We start from the raw sequence: 8,693 nt of genomic DNA, 5'->3' as shown, positions 1-8,693 counted from the left end.
GTTGGACTATAAAGAAAGCGAGTGCCGAAGAATTGATGTTTTTGAACTGTGGTGTTGGAAAAGACTCTTGAGAGTCCCTTGGACTACAAGGAGATCCAACCAGTCCATCCTAAGGGAGACCAGTCCTGGGTGTTCATTGGAAGGACTGATGTTGAAGCTGAAACTCCAGTAATTTGGCCACCTGATGCGAAGAGTTGACTCATTGGAAACAACCCTGATGCTGGGCAAGATTGAGGGCAGAAGGTAATGGCAGAGGATGAGATGGTTGGATGGCATCACCGACTTGCTGGACATGGGTTTGGGTGGACTCCGGGAGTTGGCGATGGACAGGGAGGCCTGGCGTGCTGCGGTTCATGGGATCAAAGAGTCGGACACGACTGAGCGACTGAACTGAACTGAATCAATCATTAGAGATTGAAATGTACCAGGAAACCTATTGAATCATCTATAGTTTAGTTTATCTGCACATTTTTGACTGAGTTACCTATGGTTCAGGTAACTAGCATCCCTTTTGGAGCAAATGGTTTTTTGATTTGGGGAACTTGAATGTTCATAAAGAGTAGCAGTACAAGGTAATCAGGTTTCTATATACAAAGGAAAGTCAGGCCTAATCAGATTCCTTTTATTTTTACTCTTTGAGAACTTCAGAGTGTAGGACTTCAAGGTGCAGAACAGACCAGCACTGCTTTAAGGCATGCTTGGCCATTTCTGTGTCTCAGAGACCATCTTCACAGAAGTTAGTTTATGAAAAAAACCATCCCCTTACGTAGAAAAAAATGCAGCTTGTCAGGCATACTACAAAGTATACTCACTTCCCTGTTCTCTTTCAGCTCCAGGCCTGGTGGCGAGGCACTGTGGTGCGGAGAGAAATTGGTGGTTTCAAAATGCCTAAGGACAAAGATGACAGCAAGGATGCAAAAGGAAAAGGCAAAGAGAAGGACAAGGGGAGAGGCAAGAAGTGACCAAGTTATCTTTTCTGTTGGTGCTCTGGAGATGGGAAGAAGGACCTGAACGGAGTTAAGTATCTTCTACCATCACAGATAACTCACCTATGGATTGTTTCTTATTTGGATACTCCTAGGTGAGGCTTGGTTACACTAGGTCACTTTGTCTGCTATACTAATTTTCAAACCCTGAATTAGGATTATACTGTAATTTAGGACTTCTTCATAACTTGAGAAAAAAAAAAAACTGCTGGGAAGAAGTATGTTTAGAAATCTTGTGAAGATTCCTTTCACTCTTGCTCACCAGAAAAAAAAAAGCACATAATCTTAGTTATAGTGATGCATTAAAACATAATTCCTGTAACGTCTGATTCTGACTATTCAATTTGCCTATCATGAAAAATGATACTTAATAGTAAAAGCAAAATTGAGATGTTCAGTAGGAACTACAAGGTGATGTTTATCAAGTGTCTAGCATAATACATACACAGTAAAGTTTTAATAAAGGTTGGTGCTTGCCTTTTAAATTTATTATCACTTTACTATTTTTTTATGGGGAATGTCACATAAGAACATATATCTTATTATAAGCTGCTTCAGCTCCTTTTCTGGGAAATAGGGATATAAATGATAAATGAAGATAGAAATGAGATGCCAGGATATATAACCCATACATAGGAAAGACAAAAGATACAGGTCACTGGGGAGATGAGTTTGGAGATATTTTTGATAAGTGAGATACTAGGGCCTATAGCTGCTTTGCTTATTACTCAGTGACTGTCATCTTTTGGGGTATTAAGACTGAAAAAGGTAACGCATGTGAAAATCCTAGCTTGTACCTGGCACAACAAGCTTAGTCATGTTCTTTTAAAAGAACATGAGCCCACTCATGGGGTCGCTCTTGGCTCGATTAATCAGAACAGAACTGTCTTGGAACATTAAGACAATTATAGAACAGTTGGAAATTCCCGAGAAAAGCTTTCCAGATATGTAATATTTTAAAACTAAGCCATATCTAACTCCAAATATAAGACAATACTTGTATCTACACTTCCTTAAAAAAGTACATTTTGATCTCAAGGGGCTATTACGAGTTTGTACCAATGTTCCATCAGAGAATTTACCCTTTTATTTTCCAAGGAAACCATACTTCAGATATGAACATTTTCACATCAGCCTTTAATTTCATGCTACTGAAGTGCTGTCTTTTATTTTAATGTTAATATGTAAAGTGGCATACAGGCAACTTACAATAACACACAGGAACTGACACATTTATTCTTAGAACTTATGCATTATATTTACACACATACAAATACAGGACAGTGTTTTACAAAATTTTTTTTACTAATTACATGTTTATAACATTTTCAGAAATAAAATGAAATCTGCTATTAACCATCTTATTGCAATATGTATATAAAAAGTTTCTAAATATCCATGTTTTCCTTCATTTCTATAACCATTTAAGCGCTTAGTTTTAAAAAAATTCGTCATACTCATCAGCACAGTCATCTATCATTAGTCATTGCTGGACTGTTACCAAGTAGAGAAATCAGACTCCGTGATTAGCTGTCAAACTATATTTTCAAAAGCTATTAAGGAAAGTGACCTACAGCTGCTAAGTGTCCTACTCTATTCTAGTCAAATACAGAGGCCCCTCCTCCCATGAGTTGTTTCCAGAGAAAACTGCTTGGAGTGCTAACCTAGCATGAGTTTCAAAGCCCAGAAGCCTGCTGGCTTAGAGTCTCCGCAGCTGGCAGGGGCCCTGGTGGGTGGGCACTCAGCCTTTCTCCATTCGCTCTTCACTGCCGGGACACTCGCTGCTTCAGGAGGAAGCTCATCAACGGCCAGCTGGATGTGTTACAAAGTCACCTTCAGCTTATGTTAGAGTCTAGCAAGGCTAACTGTTAAATTTTCTTTCCAGCTTAAAAAAAAGAAAAAAGGTACATACAAAATACTGAGTACAAAAATTTTCCAACATGACTTGTTTTGCATCTTGACATAGAAAAGACACTTAATATATTTTATATTTTTCTTTCACTATTAACCAAAACTGTACACAAATATTTTCTAACAATTCAAACATAAATTTGAATTAGTTTGGTAAAATATAAGAATAAGGTTTCATGTGAAGTATAGAATTTGAAATAAATTAAAAAGTCCAATTATTCCCATGGGAAAATTAGTCACAAATGTTCCAAATGTTGCACTGTGTATGCTGACTGGGATTATTCCTTGCATAACACGTGACAAATAGTGGCCTTTGCTGAGTTTCATTTTAAATTGTTCTCTACAATCTGGAGATTATACTGAGGTTTAACATTGACTAGAAGTAAAAATACTTAAATTCTAAACAAGCTGTATGATTGGTGGGTCTGTTTGGAACTGTAAATATAATGGGGTCTGGCTCTAAGCACTTAAAATACATTTTACTTTTGTAAAGACCCTGAAGGATTGGGCGTTGAGCTCAGATGTTTTGTATTATATAAGGTTAAACCTGTGATGACAAGGAGAAAACATTACTTTGACCAGATACACAACATGACTTATCCAAAGTTACTTTTAAATGCTGCTACATGATAAAAAAGAGAGGACTTAGGCTTAAATGCATGCACTGGTAAAGAAACTCCAGAACAATTAACAATAGGAAAAAAACTTAGATAACTAGTATGTTCACTTACTCTACTTACTCGGTTTACAAAGGCAGTGAATACCAGAAGATATCAGTAACAACTAAAAGGGGCTCAAAATTTAGGGGGAAAAAGACCCAAGTGGCTTAGATTTGAATAAAGGTTTTGTGTTGTCTGAGCCTTGGGTCATTTTACTGCACTCACAGTTTAGTTAATAAGGCACTGGTAGAATGAAATGACAGCAGCTGTTTTAAAATGCTACAAGTGCTTTAATTCAGCTATGGAAACTGGCCGTTAGCTGAAAGAAATGTAAGAAATGTGGCTTTTCCTTTATTTTCATAATCATCCGTTAGTTGGGGAGCTGGAAGTGAATCTGCCGTGTGTGACTGGAAGATGTTCCCAGATCCAGGTATCCTGGTAGCAGCTTGTGGGGAGGGGAGAAGGGGTGTGTTCGGAGAAGTCAATACACAGGATGCCAAGTGCCACGTGCTACCAGCCTGAAGATCTGGAACCTGTGTGTAGAGTGCTTGATTAGAATAACAGTGGGATGATATAGGATCCAGCCTCTAAGTGGTGCTAGGGGGAGACCTAGGACACTGGCCTTAAATACCACAGTATTTGTTTCCCTGGTTCACTATGCAAAATCTGGAGTGTTTACATTTTTTTTGGACAGAACAGTCCAAGTATAATATAGCTTTTGATCTTCAGTGTGGCAGAGAAACACAGTGGAGTCATCACTCCCCCAAATTCTACAAATACCTAGTTTGGAACAATGGTCTTCACTACTTGGAACACCTGGAATGGCTGTTGAAATGCAGATACCCAGGCTCACTGTAGACCCACTGGATGGGAAGTTGTATTTTAATAAATTCTCCAGGAGATTCTAATGAACAACCATGTTAGAAACCTGCGGATTCCAGAGGGCTTGGAAACAGGTAAAAATAAAAGCATGTCTGTGCCTTCCAGAGAGCCAAATACCCTTCCGAGAAGTCAGTCTGCAGTATATAAAAGAGCCCACTCTAGAAAAGCACAGCCAGGCTGGTCGTCAGTGTTGGGTTCTCAGTAATGAAGTTTCATTTGTGAAAACCAACCATGTCTTCATAAACAATTCAATGCAAGTTGATATAACCTCCCCTAAAATGGAGAAATGAAGCAAAATATTCCTGTCAGGAATCATGGAAACAGTCCCTTTTAAGAACACGTAAGCGCTTTGTTAAGTCACGCTGTCCTGTTCCATTTTGGCCAGGCCAATGCCCAAGGTGCTGGGAGTCCTTACACAGCAGATAACTGGTGCTGCTGCTGCTGCTGCTTGGGTGGGGCAAGCTCCAGGAGAGCCTGGACCGTCACGGCAACCTGGCTCAAACCTTTCTCTTCTAAAATGTGGAGAGGCAAACATAATTGCTCCTGAAATGGGACAACGTGACATAAAAACAAAAGAGAAAAGAGGATGAACGTCACAGAAGTGAAAAGAAAAAATAAGCATCTCTTCTCTCCCTCATAATAATGAATTGAGATATGAAAAGTCAGTAGCTGGGAATCTGACCTCTGTTCATATGAGTTATACAGAAACAGTACCTGACACTCACTGTCACTTTTTATTATTATTATTAATACAAATAAAAGTACATACAGATTATTTTGAATATCGGAAAATAAACAAGTCACATACACTTATGCATACAACAGAGGATAAACATACTATGATGGAGTAAAAGCAACATCCTTCATTCTTGATGAATAAAAAAGCAATGCAGATCAGATCAGTAAAATGAGACAGGTGAAAACAGAAAACCAGTTCCAAGTTACCAGATGGCTTAAGCCTAAAGATACAATATTGTAGGAGAAGATGCTCTGGAAATTACAAACCACAGGAACGCAAGATAGTTTCATGGCATAACTCAGACTGCACAAGACAGGAATGGCCACTATCTACATTATAGTCCTGACTAAGAGAATCAGGGTTCTCATACCAGACAGGCATCACAGGAAGAAACTGAAGATTCTTGAGATCTAGATGTATTTGAGAAAATCCCCCCTACCCCCACCACACTGGGTAATTTATGGAAGGTCCAGTTTGAATCACTTAAAAATCTGAATTATAGAATTTAAATACAGTAATCATACCTGAAAAAGTGTTTCATATCCTGGTATTTAATGGATTAAATTATGCTGGAGAACAATGATGTGAGTTTAGTCAAGAACATCTTAATTAACATATATCTGAAAAGTGTTTATGTATTTGCTTAAGGAAGTTAAATTGCTTCTTTCTTATTTACCTCATTAATGTGTTCGGTTAATCCTTTCATACAAGAAAAAAAGGCATATCATAATAACATATGTCACTGATTAGATGAAAGAATGATTACTCTCAAAGGAATGAAAGTGGAATTCTGGCTCTACTGAAGAAGTGACTATACATATTTATTAAAGAAGATATTCCTCAGCTTTTCACTGGCACTTAATACAGGAAGTTTTACAAAACCAGTTGCAATAAAAAATATAACAAGTATGTATTATGAGCAGTTACTGGTATTCTTGCTTTACTTTCTTTTTAATACTTACCTTGATAAAACAAGATAAATGGAAACTTTTGATCTTATAAAACTAGCAATGTTGTGTAAATCTTTTGAGTACAACTGCAAGTACAGATTAACTATACTTACTATGAACCTGCAGAGTGTTCTGCTTTTGGGGGAGACACATATTTCCTCTGAGGCAGTGAGCCCGTGGTTTAGACATTCCCTCAGTAGCTTATGCTTTCCAGATGCACATTTGCCTTCCAGCTAACTTATGCACCATCACTCCCTCCAAACAACACACCACACCATGTGTATTATCAGTGGTTTTTTAAAGGGACAAAACTTGACAAAACTGATCTGACTCAGAGACACCTTAAAAACAACGTCTCCCCCAAACTCTGAAAGGCACTGCTACTGTATAAAACTGAACTTTTCAACAGTGTTCAATGTTCCAGCATTGACAGTAAACAAGTTTTTAATGTATTAAACAGTTTTCCCATTTAATATGAAAGAAACCAAAGCAATCAGATCCTCAGACTGACTTCTACATGATGTTATTATGTTCCTCACAATCTCCCTTCATACCTGAGGTTGAGCTGTCCAATTTTGTTAACAGAGTTCAGGAGATTCCTGAATATTCAGAAACACTGTTTATGAGAACCAGAATCTGAATGCAATATAAAGTAGTTTCAAGCATTAAGGCTAGAGGCTAATATACTAAACATTCTGAAAGAGACAATATTCATTGCCTTGGGTACAAAACAGAGATTGCTGCCTAATACTTTACCCGCTAGTGTTCAGATATAATCTCAGCCTATCAAATACAAGTTCACCTATTAACACGGTTCAAATATATTGGAAAATACATAAACTCCAATTTTAAATTCTAAATAAGATTCCAGAAATGAAGTTTAACAAAACATAATAAATGTGCTGACAGGTGCCAACCCCTGAGAGGGCAGCTCCAGATAATTGGCTTGTGTACTGTTTTCAGTGTATACAATGGGCTCAGAATAGCAATCTAGGGAACCAACATTTCTTTGGACTGATCATCCTAATCAAATTAAAATTATTAAGATTAAATGGCCAGTGCCTTCCAGATGTCCAGACAGCAAATAATTATTAGGTGGGCCTGTGCCTACTAATAAAAAGAGATTTCAGGATTTCAGGGCACAGTTCAATATGGAGATCTAAGTGACCAGGTGCCCTCCCAGAACAGAAAGAGTACCACTGTTTCCTTATCAACAGCTGCTAAAAAGTTCAGCAAATCGTAATTTTAATATTTCTCAGTTTCAGTACTTAAGTTGTGCTGAGGCATGGAAAAACAGCCAGATGGAAATTTTTGGAAACAAACTTAGAGGTTGTATTTTAACAACAGGCTCATGATTGTATTAGTAGAACCTGCTCAGCATTAATGATGAGAGAAACAAGGCCTCTCAGGCCAGAAGCAGAGAAGGCAATGGCACCCCGCTCCAGTACTCTTGCCTGGCAAATCCCATGGACAGAGGAGCCTGGTAGGCTGCAGTCCATGGGGTCGCTGAGAGTAGGACACGACTGAGGGACTTCACTTTCACTTTTCACTTTCATGCATTGGAGAAGGAAATGGCAACCCACTCCAGTATTCTTGCCTGGAGAATCCCAGGGACGGGGGAGCCTGGTGGGCTGCCGTCTATGGGGTCACACAGAGTCAGACATGACTGAAGCGACTTAGCAGCAGCAGCATCAAAAATGCTTCCTAATGTCATGAACTGCTCATCTGGGCAGAAGAGGACAGGATTATCTACTTTACTGATTAGCTCTTTGATGGCCAGAAAAAAAAAAAAGCACATATGTAAATACTTTTGAACGATAAACAAACCTCCTTTACCAAGAATGGGAATGAGGTGGAAAAATCACTGGAATGCACTCTTTCGGCTAGAGGGGGAAGATCCAGTAATAAAGCATACAGAGAGTTAACATTAAAGTACAATAAAATGCCACAAAACCCAAAAGCTGGATAGATAGAGAGACAAAACTGGATTCTTCTGAATGTGCCCCAAGAGAAAGTAGTGTTTCAACAGTTCTTTTTACGCTGAGGTTTAGCTGAAGGATGTCAGAAGGGGAACAAAGATTGTCCTGTCCAAAGTGTGAGCAGGAAAGGAAAACAGAAAAACAAAGTCAGTGGATCAGAAATACAGATTTGAGAATAGAATTCAATATGATCATCTCAATCATATTCAAAGAAACATGCCCTGTAACATTTTTTATTATGATGAATCAAAATAAAATGCTGAAAAACAAACCCACAAAGAATCCTCTATCTGCTGAGCTTGATTTTACTACTAAATAGCAGAATAAAATTGTTGGTGCCTAGTATGAACATTCAGGATAAAATAAACAGAGGTGGATGCTGACTTAGGGTTAAATGAGGCCTGAGGGTGTTGAGTGGGTGAGGCAACCTCTTTCTTGGCTCCTTCTTCCCCATTAACAAAAGAAGAATAGGTCAGAAAGCAAGGACAAAACCACGGGGTGGACACAAGAGGGGGAAGTTTTCAGAGAAAGCCAGGTGAGTCATAAATGTTCAAAGAATGAAGAAAGTATGATAATCAAGGGAAATT

The 8,693-nt window shown here is 38.4% G+C and overlaps 2 protein-coding genes across 11 annotated transcripts in view; one reads left to right on the top strand and one right to left on the bottom strand.

The window, feature by feature from the left end:
- IQCG (IQ motif containing G) overlaps nucleotides 1-2,875 on the top strand; it is a 51,748-nt gene extending 48,873 nt beyond the window's left edge. For 2 of the 3 annotated variants that reach the window (XM_040249834.1, XM_040249825.1), the window contains one exon: nucleotides 831-2,875. In XM_040249834.1, coding sequence (XP_040105768.1) covers nucleotides 831-962 — 132 coding nt within the window. In that variant the 3' untranslated portion in view covers nucleotides 963-2,875. The remainder of the gene's footprint in view (nucleotides 1-830) is intronic. The other variant, XM_040249816.1, reaches the window with a different exon arrangement.
- LRCH3 (leucine rich repeats and calponin homology domain containing 3) overlaps nucleotides 2,105-8,693 on the bottom strand; it is a 113,992-nt gene continuing 107,403 nt past the window's right edge. For 5 of the 8 annotated variants that reach the window (XM_040249562.1, XM_040249576.1, XM_040249596.1 and 2 more), the window contains one exon: nucleotides 2,196-8,211. In XM_040249562.1, coding sequence (XP_040105496.1) covers nucleotides 8,011-8,211 — 201 coding nt within the window. In that variant the 3' untranslated portion in view covers nucleotides 2,196-8,010. Of the gene's footprint in view, nucleotides 8,212-8,693 lie in introns of all 8 variants that reach the window. The other 3 variants (XM_040249567.1, XM_040249605.1, XM_040249623.1) reach the window with 1 other exon arrangement.

Source organism: Oryx dammah, unplaced genomic scaffold (genome assembly GCF_014754425.2).
Source record: "Oryx dammah isolate SB20612 unplaced genomic scaffold, SCBI_Odam_1.1 HiC_scaffold_2, whole genome shotgun sequence".
In the NCBI taxonomy this organism is placed as follows: domain Eukaryota; kingdom Metazoa; phylum Chordata; class Mammalia; order Artiodactyla; family Bovidae; genus Oryx; species Oryx dammah.
The sequence above is the reverse complement of the archived record's forward strand: the minus strand, read 5'-3'. Positions and strand labels throughout refer to the sequence as shown.